Raw genomic sequence first — 17,780 nt, 5'->3', positions numbered from 1 at the left:
CTTGAAATAACCAGGCTTGGAGAATTCTGAGTTTTCCTTTGCTCAGTGACTTAGGGTTGCATTATGTCTATTGATCTTCCAGTGTTTGCACAGCCCCTAAATGATGAGCCTTTTAGTGCGCTCCATGTCTGAACAGCACACACTGTGCGAACAGCTCACTTCATTTTGTTTCGATTTATACCAAAGATGCTGTGGCCCAAGTCTTCTAGGCACCCATTTCAACGCATAAATATGCCAATTAAGCTAAATGGAGATCCTGCAGGTTAAAAGTGCCTCCTCCAAGAAGAAGGTTTTTTAAATTTTTCTCCCTAAGCCAGAAAGTTTATTCACACAGAAATGCAAAATTAACAAAGGTGGGCTTGTGCCAAACCATGAGGGATTAAAAAAAGAAAAGAAAAGAAAAGAAAAACCAACCAAGGCTTTTGGGAGTCTAAAAAGAGGAGAAAGATGGGAAAGACGTCTTTAAGAAACACATTCAAGGGGCCAGTATGATGGCTCAACTGGCCAATTTGCCTACTCTAAGTGCTGGCATCCCATATGGGTACCAGTTCATGTCCCGGCTGCTCTATTTTCACTCCAGCTCCATGGTTGTGGCCTGGGAAGCCTGAAAGAAGCTGGAAGGAGCCGGAAGAAGCTCCCCACTCCAAGTTGTTGCCACTGCGACTTGTGTTCACTATATTTGTTTGGGGCTGCCAGGGAGAGAGAGGCCATCAGTCCCAAAGGTGACCTGACCCTAAGAGGGTCACAGTATCCACCCACTTCAGGCTGCCCTGCTACTCCCACCGTCAGCAGCCTCAGGCTCACAGGGGGCGGACCCCATAGCAAGTGAGTAAATGTCCACTCCAGGTGATCCGCGGGCCCGTGAATAGATAAGAAGCCCGATGGACGGTAACTGATCTGCCCTTACCATTCCCTTCCCAGCAACACTTGGGCTGTTTCTGCCTGACAAATGGTAAGGAGGAACACCAGGTCTGGGCTGCAGCCAGGGGTCCATCTCAGGTAGAAAATCACAGCCTTTAATCTACCAGAAGTCCCTTCACTGGCAAGAATCTCAGGAGAGAGATGTAAAGATCTTCCAACCACCGGTTCGCTCCCCCAGTGGCTACAATGGTCAGAGCTGAGTCCAACCAAAGCCAGAAGCCAGGAGCCTCTTCCCGGTCTCCCAAATGGGATGCAGAATCCCAAGGACTTGGGCCATTCTCCGCTGTGTTCCCAGGTTACAAGCAGGGAGCTGGATGGAAAGTGGAGCAGCTGTAACTTGAACTGGCACCCGTATGGGATGCTGGCGCTTGAAGGTAGAGGATTATCTTATAGAACCGTAGCGCCAGCCCCTCTAGAATGGATTTTAATACTCAGTCTTGCCACTGTACATCTCTAACTGGTCCTATGGGGCTAGCATTGTGGTGAAGCAAGTTAAGACATTGGTTACAAGCCCAAAATACTCTGCTTCCAGTCCAACTCCCTGCTGATACACTTGGGTAGGCAGCAAAAGCTAACCCAAGGACTTGGGTTTCTGTCACCCATTTGGGAGACAAGGATGGAGTTCCAGTGTCCTGGCTTCAGCAAGGCCCATTCCCAGCTGTTGTGAACATTTGCAAATGAACCAACTGACCGAAAGTCTCTCCCCTGACCCTCCGCCTTTCTCACTCGAAACAAATAAAATCTTAAGCAAACCTCATATTTTGGCTTTCCAGCGGCTAACATCTTACTTCAGATCTCATATAAGCAGAGAACACTGCGAATGGTCAACAACTTGAGAGCCACAGGCCGTAAGAAGTGAGAGTGTCGTTGCCATATCCTCTTAGCCCTCACATGTGTCTGGCTGAATACACAGAACCATCGTCCTAGGTTTTCTTCCATGTCTAGTTCCTAAAAGGCTTCCAGATGGCCCATACTTGACACGGTCAACATTACCACAAACTTGCTAAATCAAATCCCAGGCCATCTTCCTTTGAGTCCCCTGTTTCTGGCCCAGGGGCTCCTTCTGTGAACATGTGTTTGTTCGTCTGGTGCCCTCTGGCTGCTTCTCCTCTCTTGTGCTTTCTTCCTCCACCTAAAGCTATACACAGGCACCCATAACTGCCTTCCTTTCCCTGGTACCATGCTCCCTTTATTGCTCTGCCATCTGTCTCTGCAGATGGCAAAGCAAAGCGAAAAAAAAATTAGCCTTGACAGTCCCTAGAATCTTTGACAAATGTAGGACTGAGATGCCTGGCCACCCACTAGCGAAGAGGACAGACTTTGTCCATGGTTCCATACCACTGTATAGTCATTCCTATAACTTTCTTTTTGCTCTGAGCCCTCTGGTGTTCATCTTTGATTGGCTGCAGAAAGAACAGTCACAACTTTTTCCATGTCCATCCCTAGGTTGATAAGGGCTACTTTTGAGGAGATAGGGTGAGGGGAAGGCAGGCACTATGCTGAGTGTTCACCTCACCCCATCAGTTACACCCACGACGTGCCATTCAATACCCGAAGAAGTGAAATCACATCCCTAGGGTTTCAGAGCTGACAGAGGGAAACCAGAACACCCCAAAGATAGCAAGTAGGAATCTCTTTGCCCCTGGGGGGGGTGGGGAGAACCCAGAGCAGTGGGAGCAGGAAGTACAGGCCAAACCTTTAGACAAGAGGAGTTCTCCGTGGATGGGGTGCTGGCTGGGGAGTGTGTGTGTGGTGGGGTGCTGTGCCACAGATGGAGTCGGTTAGAAGAAGCTGGGCAGGAACCCTGGGCTGAAGGGCAAGCTGAGAAAGGGAGGTACCACATAGGAACAGCAAATCAGCTAGAATGATCTTTTTTTTTTTTTTCTTGTGCTTGACAAAGTTTCCTAGTAGAAAAGGGTGATAAAATGATGTTGCTGTAACTGCCCGCGATTTGCCACCTTAGAGATCGGAGTGTGCTTCACAGGCTCCATCATAAATGGAGATAGTAGGAGTGCCCGGTTCGCTTCTCTTTTGTAGAGAGCGTGCTGGAAAAGTGCATACTACCTCAAAAAGGCCTCCTTAGAGTTTTGCTGGACTGGAAGAAGAGGAAGAAGCTTAAGGCCTTGCATCTACTCATGTCACCATTCTACCTGTTTGTTCCCTGGGATTCTCGCAGTGAACCATTGCGTTGGGTAAGCATGACGTAGAACATGCTATCTTTAGCAGGCAGAAGGCAAAGCAAAGCGTGTGAATTGTGGAAAAGCAGATTCCAGCTCCACACAAGTGGTAACTTCCAGACAACAAGAATGGTGACACAGCCACGGAGAGAGAATCGCTAATGCTGGCATTGTTTGCGAGCGTGCAAGGTGGACAGCTGCCAGTGGGCAGATGCTGGGACAAGGCAGTCAGTGGAGTGCAGCACTGAATTGATCTGGTTTTCCTCCTGCCCTGTGTTGGAGACGCTCAAGGTCAGGGCATTGTCCTCCTCCCTTTTCCTTTTATCCACTTCCTCTGACCTCTCTCCCACTCGTATCTTTGTCTGAGGTCTCTCTTCTGAACTCCAGACACGTGTATCCTGCCACTGATTGAACTTGGACGACCCAATTCCCCAAGCCCCAAACAGAACCTATGATCTTCCCCCTCCACAAAGCCCGGCCCCTCTCCAGTCTTTGGGCAAGACCTCAAAGGCATTTCACAGGAATGACACCTTCAAAGGGCTTTCCTGCTGCATTGTAACGGAAAACAGGCAGGAATACTGACAGTAGAGGGAGAAGTTAGACAAGGAAAAGATCTCCCAGGCTCTGTCTTCACATTTGAAAATCTTTTTTTTTTTAATTCAAACAAATTTTTGCTGTGTGTGTGTGTGTGCTGTGTAAAAATCAGAGTTGCTATTTTACCACCTCATCGTCTCTGACAAGGCTTGTTTTCTCTAGTGAGGTAGGTTCTGTCTGTGAACTTGCTGTCTGGGAAGTCATCTTTGCATTTCGGTTCTAACAAGCACAGGGCTCACAATCACAACATACTCCACCTGTCTTTTTTCTTTTTTTCTTTTGCCCCCAACTGAATAGAGAAGTCACCCCGGAAAGCTTCAGCTAGATACGGCTACCTTCCAACAAGCCACAGAGAGGCAGGGCTCAGCTTTACAAACCCCAGCTTCGCAAAAAGCTTGGTCTGAGTATGTGTGTCATTCAATTTCAGGGTCCCAGCTAGTCCTTTAGTGTTCACCCTAGTCCAGTCATGGGAAGTGTGCATGCTCAGCCCCTTTCTTGATTTCCTGTTGGTCCTCTTCCTTGAATTTCTGTATTTCTCCCCCAATCATTTGATATCAAATTACCACCTATGATCTGCCTTGGGGAAATTCTTTCGAAAAATTGAATTCATAGATGGATGAATTAGCACATCTATTCTGCATAACCACTTGGAAAAAGGACAACTGGTAAATTCATGGATTCCATGTATAATCTTTTTTCTTCCTCGAATCCAGGTCTCCTTATTTCCTCCCCTGCCCCCCGTGCCCACTGCTTCTCCTTAACGTGCCTGTGGAATGTGAGTTCTGGGTAACTAGAAGCCTAACTCACAGAACTTCCCAAGGAAAATCTTGAAGTGACATCTCGTTTGTCATGTGAAGCAGTTTTGCATAATGGTCCTAAAATGGATAAGAATGCTGGAGGACGAGGAGTCTTAAGGAGAGAATTGTAAGTGAAGAAAGAATCCCGATTGCTTGACTTTTTATTAGAAGGGTCACATGCTGGAAACATCTTGTTGTCCAAGAGCAAACTAACCATGTCCATCTGAATTCACTTGCACAAACACACTTTTCATTCACGTCCCTCAGCCGGATACACACTCACATGTTGACTGCCAAGGAAGCCAATCTTCTTCATGCGGCTTTTATTTTTTTTCATTTTCATTTTTGATGATGTTTAACATAGTGGATGATGTTGAACACGGTGGGAAGGATGGAGGGTTAGGGGAAAGTGGGTGAGACCATTGTTTCCAAATTTTCTTCTTCTTCTTCCTGTATCTGGGGGAAGGCTAAGACAAGGGGAGAAGCCACACCCAGGCTCCCAATTGCCCCAGTACCCAGGGATTGGGAACAGCTATCCAATCTCATTCCAGGGTCCCCAATGTGGAACATGTTTTGAGAGTTCTGCTTAAGTGATTTCGATAGTTCTGAAATTCTGTCAATCTTGCTGATCCAAAGGTGAGGAACTCCTTCCAAGGTCCTTTGCCTGACATAGTCCGCCTTAACGTCTCTATTCACCCAGATATTGGTTGTCAAAGCTTGGTTGGGGTAGTTGCCCAATTTTTTCCACCGTGCGTCCTCTGCTATGCTTTGAAGGTCCCAGTGGGCTGCCACATCCTCCATGTGCACCTGGTCCTGCTACCCACTGCTACATCTTTTCCACTGAGGAGGGTGTCCCAGGCCGCCCATCCAGGCCCCAACGAACCCTACCCCAAATCCTCCAGGGCTCATGGGCCTGGAACCCACCGCTCAGGTGGGCCATGGGATTTGGACCAGGTGACCCAGGGTCCTGCTGGAAATCCCATCCCTGGGCTTCACAGGCCCAGCAACCCCCACCCACACCCACATCTTTTTTTTTTTTTAAAAGATTCATTTTTATTTTCATTGGAAAGGCAGATATACAGAGAGGAGGAGACACAGAGAGCAAGATCTTCCATATGTAGATTCACTCTCCAAGTAGCCGCAATAGCCGGAGCTGAGCACATCTGAAGCCAGAGCCAAGAGCCAGGAGCCAGGAGCTCTTCCAGGTGTCCCACACGGGTGCAGGGTCCCAAGGATTTGAACCGTCCTTGACTGCTTTCCCAGGCCACAAGCAGGGAGCTGGATGGGAAGCAGGGCTGCAGGGATTAGAACCGGCAAACACATGAGGTCCTGGCATGTGCCGGGCCCCACACACATATCATTAGAGAAAAAAAAAATAGAATAGGCTAGGTTACTATGCTGGCACACGCTAATGGTTAATACAGATTTGGCATTAACCAGGCCCAGGATGCTCGCCTGCTATTAGCTGCTTTTCTCCGAGCAGTGTAACACTTGCCTAGATACAAAGCAACCTAGGTGAGGGGGGTGGCTTTTATTTACTTTTTTGTTTAAGATTTATTTATTTTTATTGGAAAATCAGATATACAGAGAGGAGGAGAGACAGAGAGCAAGATCTTTCATCCATTGACTCACTTCCCAAGCGGTCACAACAGCTGGAGCTGTGCCCATCCGAAGCCAGGAGCCAGGAGCTGCTTCCGGATCTCCCACATGGGTGCAGGGTCCCAAGGCTTTGGGCCATCCTCAACTGTTTTCCCAGGCCACAAGCAGGGAGATGGATGGGAAGTGACTAGAACCGGCACCCATATGGGATCCTGGCATGTGCAAGGTGAGGACTTTATCCACTAGGCTACTGCACTGGGCCCAGGTTTTTACTTTCTTAAAGGTGTGTGGTTTCACACAGGAGTTTAGTTAAAACCTATCCTAGTGTGTTAGCTGCTTTGATAGCTGAGCCTTTGATAGTTGAACTTTCATTCAGTGAATATGTATTTGAGTACCTACTGCATGCAAGGGAATTTGATAAGCAAACGGAAAGAGGGTAGGAGTGGAAATGTGCAGATATGTGCAGCCAGTCCCATGATATTCTTCGGGGAGAAAAGTACCCTAAGGAAAATATTTATTCCAAATTGGCAAATAAAAACCACCAGATGCACTGATTCATGGTTTTGCCAGGCATCCACCACCGTCACATTAATCACGCTGAATTCTTCCACAATTTCTGTGGAGATACTGTGCAATTCAGCTTGATAGACAAAAGACAATGATGAGTACCTACTCTCCAGGAAATGTAGTTATCATCAATTCATCCCAAGAAGGCAGATAGAAGCTACCAGGCAGAGAAATCTAGAATAGACTGCATATTTCCTTTAGGTTTACATACACCTGATGCGTTTTCCTACGAAGCTTTGTATCGTTTATCTTATCAACAAAAGAACAACCTTCTGACGGCTGTCAGTCCAAACACATGCATTGGTAATGCTTTCATTTCTGCCTTTTTGGGTAACTGGTTCTGGGCACGCCTATTCTTTTGTGCTTTGTTTTATGGTCTGCTCTGATATCCTCTTTGGTGAGAGGTTGTCTGTTCTCTGTTTGTAAGATGAGGTGGTAAAATAACACATACAGATTTTTAAAATCTCCTTAGAGAGGCCCTCACTCGCTCACATAATGCATGTAGGAGTACTTGATAAACAGCAAAGCAATGTACACGTTAATTGACGTGATTAAGTAGCTCTTCTAAGCATCTCCAATTGATTTCCAATCCCAATCCCCATTATCAGGCCAAATGTGAAATGAAAGTGCCCCCTTGCTCCTGTAATGACTGAGCCATTCAGACACAAGGCTGTTACGACAGCTGGGAGTCGTTGGAAAATGAGCTGCACTTCACTTGGTATGTCAGATGGTCATTTGAAAAAACTGGGTTCTATCTTTATATGTATATATTCAGCTTGGCTCCCATTCAAGAGGCATAAGCCCTGCTCCAAGTGAGGGGCTTAGGTCTACAGCTGGAGAAGTTATCACTTCAGGAGCAAGGAGGCTTGGGTATATGGCAAGCCTTGGTCAAGGCACTGGATGGAGGGTCAGCCGAGCCGATTCAGACAGGCGACATGTGGTGGTCCTGGCAGCTGGCGAACTTTAACCAAAGGCAATCAAGGACCCGTGCATGGGTGTACTGCTAAAGAGAGCTGAAGGGGAAGAAGTGACGACCATCAGTAGCTGGGTTTCCATAACAGCCCTGGGAACTTGGGTAAGGATGCTTAGGCACAAACATCTCACTTCTCATCTTTGTCCTCTCAGTGACTTTGCAAATGCATTCCACTCTGCCACACCAGAGCTCAACTGACATGCTCTACGTTATACCTATTACCTCGAAAACACCTATATTCCCCCTCCCCCGTACTATTATGAACTCACTAGTTGGGTAAATTCTTGCTTATGTCAAAAGGTGGAGAGGAAAGAACACATGTGCATTTGCAGGTCCACATGGAGGACTACACAACAAACAATGCTGTCTTAATTTGGAGAGGAGAACTGGAAGGCTGAGGGACAGGAATTCATGGAGACACTCCTGTGCACTTTCTCAAAAGGCCATACATGCAAAAGGCAAAGAGACAGAGAGAAATGTAGGTAGAAAGACACACAGTCATCTAGACAGAATCTCGATGCATTCAACTGCTAGTTCATTTCCACGATGGCCATAGCAGTTGGGACTGAGTGGAGCCAAAAGTCATGACTCAATAATTCCATCCACTTTGCCCACACAGGTAATGGGGACTCCTTAAACCATCATCTCCTGCTTACCAAGCACATTAGCAGAGGGCTGGATTGGAAGCACAGCATCCAGAACTCAGAGCTGCCCTCCACTCCTATATAGGATATTGGTATTAAAACATGATGGCTCGATCCGCTACACAGAAAGCTTACCAGAGTTCACTGTTCCCTGTGGATTTGTCTTATCCTTAACAGCTTTATTTTACTGATTATTCTTCATCAGCAAATGATTGCTGGTGAATATTCATGGGAGGTTTTTATCCCCTCAAAGATAGACATCAGGACTTCCGGGTGCTCACAGGACTTGGACCAGTTCAGAGCACTTAGCATCCCACGGTGTGCTAATGCATAAGCTGAGGTGTTGAGCATGATCAAATAACGCGCCTGTTCTTTTCTTAAATTAGATAGCTTGGATACTGAGGGGAAAAAAAAAGAAGTCAAGGAAGCAACTTCAAAAAACAAACACAACAGTTGCATGATGCTAGCCAACAGGAGAATGAACCAGATTCCGTGCTACTTTGCTACTCAAAGTATCCTCCTCCACGACCAGTAGCATTGGTGTGACCAGGGAATCTACTAAATACGCAGACTCTTGGGCCATTCTCTCAATCAGACTTCTGGGTCTAGGTAGGTCTCTCACGTGGGGGCAGAAGTGCATGCGCGTGAACTGTCTTTAGCTCATATCTGATACCTAGATCTTGAGGCTGCCACCCCTTAGGTAGAAGAACAAGATTATGAGCTGAGGGACCTACACACAGCCAGTTTTTGAACTCTTCAGGAGCGCTGCTGTGTGCGCAGTGAGTTGAACCATGGGCTGGGATGTTGGTTCCCCCTATGAAAGCAGCATTTCAGTTCTCCGCACTTCTATTTTAGCTACCTGTTAATGTACCTGGGAAGGCACCGAGGGAGGGTAAATGTACGTGGGCCCTTGCCATTCATATGGGAGACCCAGATGAAGTCCCTGGCTCCTGACCTCAGCTTGGCCCGGATGGGGCTGTTGTAATCATTTGAAGGCATGACCATAAAATGAAAGACTTTTCTATAATGTGTGATTCTGCCTCTCAAAGTAGTAACTTTTAAAAAAAAGGATTACAGAGAAGAGACTGGTTCATAGAACTGGTCAAACGTGCACTTTTGCCTGTTTTGAAAGCACAATGGGTTTTAGAGAGAATATAAACCTTGGGCTGAATGATCACCCATTCATGGTGTTAATGGTTACATTCAATGAGCCGGGCTTCATATCCGTCATTACATTCAACCTTCATAAGAACCTATTGTTTCATTCAACCCTCTTAAGAGTTATGGTTATTGTGTTGCTTTAGCAGATGAAGAACCAAAGCAGAGAGGGATTAAATGACTTCCTCTGGTTTATATATTTCATAAATGGCAGAAATAGGAATAGGACAGAAGCAGGCCCTACTACAGACTGAACCTTTACCTTGTTACACTGTCACAGTCCCGACTGATGTTGAATTTAAATGATTTGCTTGTCTGGAGTCCCAAGTCCCTCCTCCAAGGTGTCACCACAGACATTTATCATACAGACCTGACTGTATATCTTATCCTTTTAAAAAATGCCAGGGGTTGGCACGATACCATAGCACACTAAACCTCCAGCTGCGGCACTGGCATCCCTTATAGGTATCAGTTCGAGTCCCAGCTGCTCCATTTCTCATCTAGTTCCCTGTTAACAGCCTAGGAAAGCAGAGGACATTGGCTGCACCCACATGGGAGATCCAGAAGCTCCTGGCTTCAACCCAATCCAGTCCAGCTACTGAGGCTATTTGGGGGCGTGAATCGGTGGATGGAAGATTTCTCTCTTGTTCTCTCTGCATTTCAAATAAAAATACATGTTTTTTTTTTAATGCCAAATGACAGCTGGCACAATGGCACAACCTGCTAATGATGTTACTGGGAAGCAGTTTTAAGTTCTATTGCTAATTCTAGCCCAAGTGGGGATCTGAGCACAGGTTTAGGAAGAACTGGGGTCAGTTGTTGCACTACGTCACAGTTTAGGGCAGGACAATGCCAACCCTCACGCAAGCCTGCCCATGCCAGTGGATAAAACTGCACTCTTTGGGGGTCACTTGTCCACTGCAATTTGAAGTAGTGGCCCCAAGGAGAGGCTGACTCACACAGCCAGGGTTTCACATCTTTTAAACTGAGCCCTGCAAATTACGTATCCTGCCCCGGTCATAGCTGTTTGATGTGTCTCTTTGAGTATAGTGGAAAGGTCAAGCCATAATAAAACTGTAACATTAATGTTGCCTCCTAGGGTGCTGAGTGCAAGACACTAACAATTTAATAAGTTTGGGCCTTTGCATTGACCTACGCTAATGTGTAATTTTATGCTATTTTGCATGGCAAAGGAAGTTTTTTCAGGATTCATTTGATTGCAAGATCAATGTGAAAATGTATTATCTGCCTGCCTTGAGCATGGTCAACTGTTGACCTCTCCAATTAAATAGACCTGAGAAAGAAAATTCAATTATAAGGAACAAATGTTTCCTGAACACTTTCTATGTACAAGGCTCCATGCCAGGGCCAGCGGGGAATACGGAGATGCACGGAATTTGCTGATAGCTCCGGGGTGCTTGTAATTCCACTGCAGGAGGCACAGCCCATGCACAGATGACAAACACATCTCTGTGCTGTCTTAACTCAGGAAAGCAGAGAGAATGGACTTGGTGTAGCTGGAGTGGGATATGCGGTCCCTCACAGCAGGCATTGTTGGGTCCATTCTCCTATATGGGGACAGAACCCTAGTTATCGTCAGAATCCACCCCTTCAGGAAGATGAACATAGTTTCAGCAATAAATACCCAAACAGCCTAGCCCCTGCCCAGTAGCTCATCGCACACCTCTGGTCAGTGATTGATTCAGACGTGAGCATGTATGTGATTAAGTGCTGGCCAAGGGCACATAAAGGAAAGTGTCCGGGTTATTGGGGGAAACATTTTCTTTCAGCAGCAAAAGTTTGTGGCTAAAGCTTGGGTTTTGGAACTAATTGTATCGTGTGAAAATCCTGGCTTCTTGGCTTACTAGTTATTTCATGTCTGTACTTAGCTACATGTCTGTGTTACTGCACGTCTGCTGACAAGACACTACACCTACATCTTCATGAATTAAATGAAGTTTATAACAGTATGAGTCAAATAGCATTGGTTTTTTTTTTTAGATTTATTTTTATTGGAAAGTCAGATATACAGAGGAGAGACAGAGAGGAAGATCTTCTGTTGATTCACTCCCTAAGTGGCTGCAATGGCCAGAGCTGAGTCAAACCAAAGCTAGGAGCCAGGAGCCTCTTCCAGGTCTCCCACGCAGGTGCAGGGTGCCAAGGCTTTGAGGTGTCTTCAACTGTTTTCCCCAGGCCATAAGCAGGGAGCTGGATGGTAAGTAGGGCTGCTGGGACACGAGCTGGTACCCCTTGGTGCATGCATGGTGAGGACTTTAGCTGCTAGGCTACCATGCCGGACCCATGTTTTTTGAGGATCCCAATTAGTTAATACGTAGAAGGCATCTAGAATCGTGTCCTGCACACAAGTAGTATCACTGTCATTATTCAGACGTGGTAAAACATTAAGTACATGAGAAGAATGATTTGTTATTTTCCACGAGGGTCTTGTTGCAGGGAGAGAGATACACTTCAGCTTTTGAGTCACTTTTCAGTGTACGTCCCAGAAGTCCTCAACCCACGTGCCTGCTCTGTCTCCAACACGTCCCCATTGTGAGTTTCCTCAGACAATTTCTGATCTACAATTCTAGCCATCTCAATTATAGTTAGATGGTTTCATGAAAGGCTGATTTTTCAAGGTTTTCTTGAGCCCAAAGGTACAAGACTGACATGGTGGTGTTCTAGTGTAGTTGGTCAAGCCACTGCTAGAAATCATCTCATCAGAGTGCTTGTACCAGTCCCACATGCTTCTCAACTGATCCAATTCCATGTCGGGATGCCTGGGAGGGCAGTGAAGGACGGGCTTGGGCCTCTTGTGGAGACCAGGATGGACGTGATGGGCTCTGGCTTCTACTTGGCCCAGCCAAAGCTGTTGTGACCATTTGGGAACAAACCAGTAGTTCAAAGGTCAGTCTCTCTCTCTGTTTGTGCGTCTCCCTTTATGTCTCTGTTGCTCTGCCTTTCAGAAAAATATATAAACAGAAAGAAAAAACATAGACACTTGATAGTCATGTGTGTAATAGGGTTCTCCAGAGAAGCAGAACCGATTGCATATATGCACTTACATGTGAGAGAATGTATTATGAGGACCTGGAGTCCTGGGGGGTACATCACTGAATCCTCCATCTGTAAGCTGGAGACTCAGGAAAGCCACCAGTGTGACTGCAGTTCACGTCTAAAGCTTCAGAGCTGATGGTGTACATCCCAGGCCAGCGGCAGAAGACCTGCATGCTTGCTCAAGCAGTACAAGAGGATATAAAACCAGTGAGGTCCTCTTTCCTTCAACCTTCTTATCCTGTTGAGAGTTCAAGAGACTGGACAATGCACGCATGTACACACACACACACACACACACACGGGAGGGCCACCTCCTTCACTGAGTTCACCGATTCTGTACCAGTCTCATGTGGGTACACCCTCTCCAGAGACATTTGGAATAACAGTTACTCGGGGCACCCGTGCTATGGTCAAGCTGATACAACATTAAGACCATTGGTGAGGGAACTGCTATTCCGTTAAACTTGCGAATACTGTAGCAATGTAACTACAATAAGTCAAAACTGGTAAGTTATTCCCTTTGATTGCAAACACTTCCCTATGTATTCAGTTCGAAAAATAAGTTGCAAAATGGCCATACAAACTATACCCTGCATTCTATCATTTTTATGGTAACATTTATTAAGAAATGACTTAAAACAAAGGCGAAAATGATATATCACCATTTCAAAGGAATACATTAGGGGAGTTACTACTTACATGAAATGTATTCTCTGAGCTATGAGCTAAAAAAGGGTCTCATGTACTCTCCCACAACCAAGTTGGTGCCTGGACTTGTATGAAATTGTGCTTCAACAAAAATCACAACTTCATAAACACGACATCTCCTCGGGGTTGTTCAAAGATGGAGAAAAAAATAGCTTTTTAGGGGTTAGACCATCACAAATCCACTCTCTTCTGCCTTCTAGTCAGGACAGATGAATGCTCCTGAGCGTGTTGGGCTAGGAAGGGAACACGCGCTGGGATCAGTGATAAGTGTGGGGGCGGGTGGAAGGCATGGTGGAAGCCATCACGCATTTCCACAATCCAGGATTCACAGTTGCTATCTATGCCACTTCAAAGGCAATTCTCACCTGGTTGGGCTTGATTCCATAATTGCTCTTAGCTCCAGCATCAGTGAGCACCGGAGTTGCATTTGACATATGATCAGGCATTATGGAATATGAAAAAAAAATCAGATTCAAGTCCTAAAAAATTCAAAGACAAATGGTAGAGAAAGGTGTGTATGTGTGTATTATTTATAGGATGACTCGGTAAGACTTCTACAAGGAAGGACTAGCTAAGGGGTGGGAGACCACAGGATGCGTTAAAGGTGGGGAGGACTACTTTGAACGAATGTGGAGGGTGCTCCGTGAGACATGCTGGTGAGCGGGTATTAGGAGCAGGCTTTGCAAGGGTATAAGTCTGCTCACGTGGATAGACAAGGAAGATGATTTCAGAGTGGTCAGAATGAGAAGCACCCAAGTGGAGAGCTAAAGGCTCTGGGTGAATGGATGACTAATGAGGGTATGTGGATGTTGCGGATTCCAGTGCTCCCTACAGAGTGAGCAGTTGCCTGGTGGGCTTCATTAGGCTGTTGTGTTGATGTGACATTCATTTTGAAAAGGGTTGTTTGCACCAAGGGAAAACTTGCTCACCACCTGACTTGTGACATGTGGCAGATGTCTTCATGGAGACACTGCATTGGTATCTCACATTTTTATGGTAAATCCTAAGACAACTAGGAAAAGCTCCCTTTACTGACATACAAACTCATCAACTCTGGTCAATCAGGAACATCCCTGGTACTAATTTACGATTTTATTTGTTGAAAATACTTGCAGAACTAGATTAAAACATCCTAAATACTCTCCCATCAGGCACACACACACACACACACACACACACACACACACACATGTAAAGGTGAGGTAGGCTTTTCTTTAATGCATTGAAAAGACTTCAAAAAAAATTTAAGCAATGCTGCTTGTCTTTGTTAAAAAAAAATCGGGAAGATAAACTAAAAATAAAAAAAAAACCGGCTCTTCGGATATCTGCAGAAAGTTGTTCAAGATGCACCTAAAATGCATTTGCTAATAAATTTAGAATCTAGTTGTATGAAGTCCAGAATGCACAGAATATGAAATATGAACTTGGATGTCGGTGAGCTTGACAGACCTTGGTCTGATTTATTGCTTGGCTGGCAAGTGTCTTCTAAGCAAACCTAGAACAGAGAGAGAGACTCCATGACACTGAAACCCTTACTCTGCAGTCAGACCCAAAGCAGTAAGCAACTGGCCTCGGCTTTCACACCCTATCCACACCCTCCTTTCCTCTCTATTTCCACTCCTGTGCCTGTCCCTGGAGATTTTTCTGGACAGCCCTAAATCTGTATTAACTCACTATAATTAGTAAGCTTGATTATACATAGTCTAAATTCAGCGATGAGACGGGAATCCAGATTTTTGTTCACGGAAAGAACCTGTTCTTTTCCCTGCTTGGTAAGAGGCTAAGCCGGAGTTATTTTTTCTTTGGCTAGTCAGTGGACTCATATTTTGCCTCAGGCCCCTGCCCTTCCTCAACTTTTCTGGAAAGGGCTGATTACACATTTGTTCATGCCAACTGCTTACAAACATTTAGGCCTCTGTTGGAGACTCACTTCTTCTTTCAGAATGCCACATAAATGGAATCACAGAGTACGTAGCCTTTCATGTCTGGCTTCTTTCACCGAGTAGAACATAACTGAGATCCATCTGACAGCAGCAAGCTGTGCTTGATTCCTTTTTATTTCTGCGTTTTATTTCATTCTATAGACCGTCATGTTTAAATGTACTGTCCACTGAAGTCATTTTCAGCTCTTGAGGATTACAAGTCAAGGTGCATTCCGATAGAGTTCCTTGAGTGAACAGAAATTTTCATTTCACTTGGATTCATATCTAGGAGTGGAATTGTTGAGATATTGGGTAAGTGAATATATGGAATCAGCAGACTGATTTCCCGAGAGCTTTTACCATTTTGGACCCATACTGATAATCAATACGAACCCTAGTCATTCCACATCTGTATCAACACATCTGTAATGTCAGGCTTTTAAAATCTGGCCTCACAGACATTGTGCTATGTCACTGTTTTTTTAAAACATATTTATTGTATTTATTGGAAAGGCACAGTGACAGAGGAAGAGTGCGCAGAGAGAGAGAATCTTTCATTTTCTGTTTCATTCTGGAACCCTGAAGTCCAAGTAGGTATTTCACATGGGTGGCACACATCCAAACATCTTCCTCTGGTTTCCAAGTGCATTGGTGGAGAGCTGGGCTGGAGGCAGAGATTACAGCTCTGAGCAATACTGTAGTATGACGGTGCTTGAGTCACAGTCAGTCACTTAACGTGGCACACCACACTGCAGGCTCCTAACTGTGGTTTTAATTTGTATTTCCTTAACAACTAATGGCATTGAACCGTTTCTCGCGTGCTCATTTGCCCTTATAGCTTCCTTGATTGCTCGTTGACTTATTTTGCATTTATTTCAAGTCATTGAATTTTCTTATAATTGGGTCTGAGAGTATTTTATCATAAGTACCTGTTTCCAAATAATTCTACCTGGGGTGTAACTAGTATTCTTCGGCTCATGACATGTCTTTCTTAGATGATGCGATCTTAGTTTTGATGAAGCACTCCTGTCCATTTTGTTTTTTTGAGCTTTTGGGGTCATAGAGAGGGACTCTCAGTCACATGCCACAAAGGTTTTCTCCTAGAAGCTTGATGTTTTTAGGTTTTATAGTTCAGACTGTGTGAGTGATGCTAATGAATGTTCACGCTTTTAATACTATATGAGGACACTCCAACCATTCCTTCACTATTTTTTTAATAAAGACTTTTACTTTCCCATTGAATTTTCTTTGCATCTCTGCTGAAAAGCAACTGATCAGACATGTCAGGATTTCTTACTGGCCTCCTTTCCATTCTACTGATCCACATGTTTATTGTTTCTTTCATTTTGCATATTTATTATAACTTTGCAGAACTCTAGGAAAACAGGTCGAAACGACTATACTTTTCTCAGAAAACTTCTCACTGTGTGAAATCCTATTATTTACTTCCTTTTCTTTCTGATGTCTTCTGGGGCAATATCAAATCATGAGACCAGGGACTTTTGTACCTATCTCATTCTCAATACCCAAACAGCGCAGAGCATACAATACCTGCTTTACAATTGGTTGAAAAGAAGCAGGAAGGTAAGAGATGCTTCAGTTGGGGAAACTGAAGGAATTTAGTACTGGGGAGAACCAGCATCAAATCAAATTGTTCTGTAAGAAGCGCTCAGAATAACAGAGGCTTGGCTTTTGGTGCTTTGTTGGACTGTAGAGCAATTCTTGAGTTTCTAAACAAGTTTTACCTCTTTGAGAGGTGGGGAGAGATGAGAAAGAGAGACAGAGAAATGTATCTTCTGTCAGCCAGGACTGAGTTAATTTGCAGCCAGAAGACTGAAGTTCAATCCAGATCTCCCATGTGGGTGACAGGTACCCCGTATTTTTGAGTCATTACCTTCTATCTCCAAAGATATGCATTAGTGCGAAGTTGTAGTTGACATGGAGCTAGGATTTCAACCCAGGGACCCAATATGGGATGGAGCCCCCTGAAACCCTCGTCCTAATGTGGACTCCATGAACGCCCCTTTAGTTGTGTCCTTTGGATACCATGCTTGGTTCTCCTGGTACTTACCTATTAGTTCTGTGAAACCACATTCATTCATCAAACATCTACTCAGCGCCCGTTTTGTGACACTGTTACAGAGCATGGCAGGCAGGATTCTGTATTTCAAATGCGAGGTTTGCGGACAGATAAACCCACAATTACAACAGAGAGAGGTAGCTTAGGGGCTGGAAAGTGTCACCTGAGAGGACATGCCTGTTTCTGCTCTAAGGTTTCATTGGGAAACAGAGTTCCAGCTTCTCTATACAGGGAACACCTGACAGCGCAGAATGGCTTGCTTTCCACATTCTACATCAACACCAGTTATTTCTGGCAGTGGGCTGCTCCTGGTGGCTCTTACAGATTAACAATACTCTAGGTCTCTCAGTAAAGGTCTATTTACTGCCCTCTCTCTCTCTCCATCAAGTAACTTACTGAAGATCTGATGACATAACTAATGATGTGTTTACCTAATGACTGTAGTGGAAGTTTGTCAGAGACATGGTTGTTTCTGTCTCAGTAATTGCCTCACTTACGTTGCATAGATCCTGAGGTATACTGTTCTGGGTCCAAGTCAGGAGGCACTAAACTCAAGGTTCTCCAAAAGCCCATTGGATGACCCAAG

At 45.1% G+C, this 17,780-nt stretch overlaps 1 protein-coding gene across 1 annotated transcript in view; it reads right to left on the bottom strand.

Moving 5' to 3' along the window:
* Nucleotides 1-14,570: 14,570 nt before the first annotated feature.
* The window catches only part of LOC101518722 (histone-arginine methyltransferase CARM1-like), a 108,841-nt gene continuing 105,631 nt past the window's right edge, over nucleotides 14,571-17,780 (bottom strand). The window contains exon 13 of the mRNA XM_058657307.1: nucleotides 14,571-14,687. Within this exon, the coding sequence (XP_058513290.1) occupies nucleotides 14,678-14,687 (10 nt within the window). The 3' untranslated portion in view covers nucleotides 14,571-14,677. The remainder of the gene's footprint in view (nucleotides 14,688-17,780) is intronic.

The sequence above is a fragment of the Ochotona princeps genome, chromosome 31 (assembly GCF_030435755.1).
Source record: "Ochotona princeps isolate mOchPri1 chromosome 31, mOchPri1.hap1, whole genome shotgun sequence".
Classification (NCBI taxonomy): domain Eukaryota; kingdom Metazoa; phylum Chordata; class Mammalia; order Lagomorpha; family Ochotonidae; genus Ochotona; species Ochotona princeps.
This window is presented reverse-complemented; position numbering and strand designations above follow the sequence as displayed.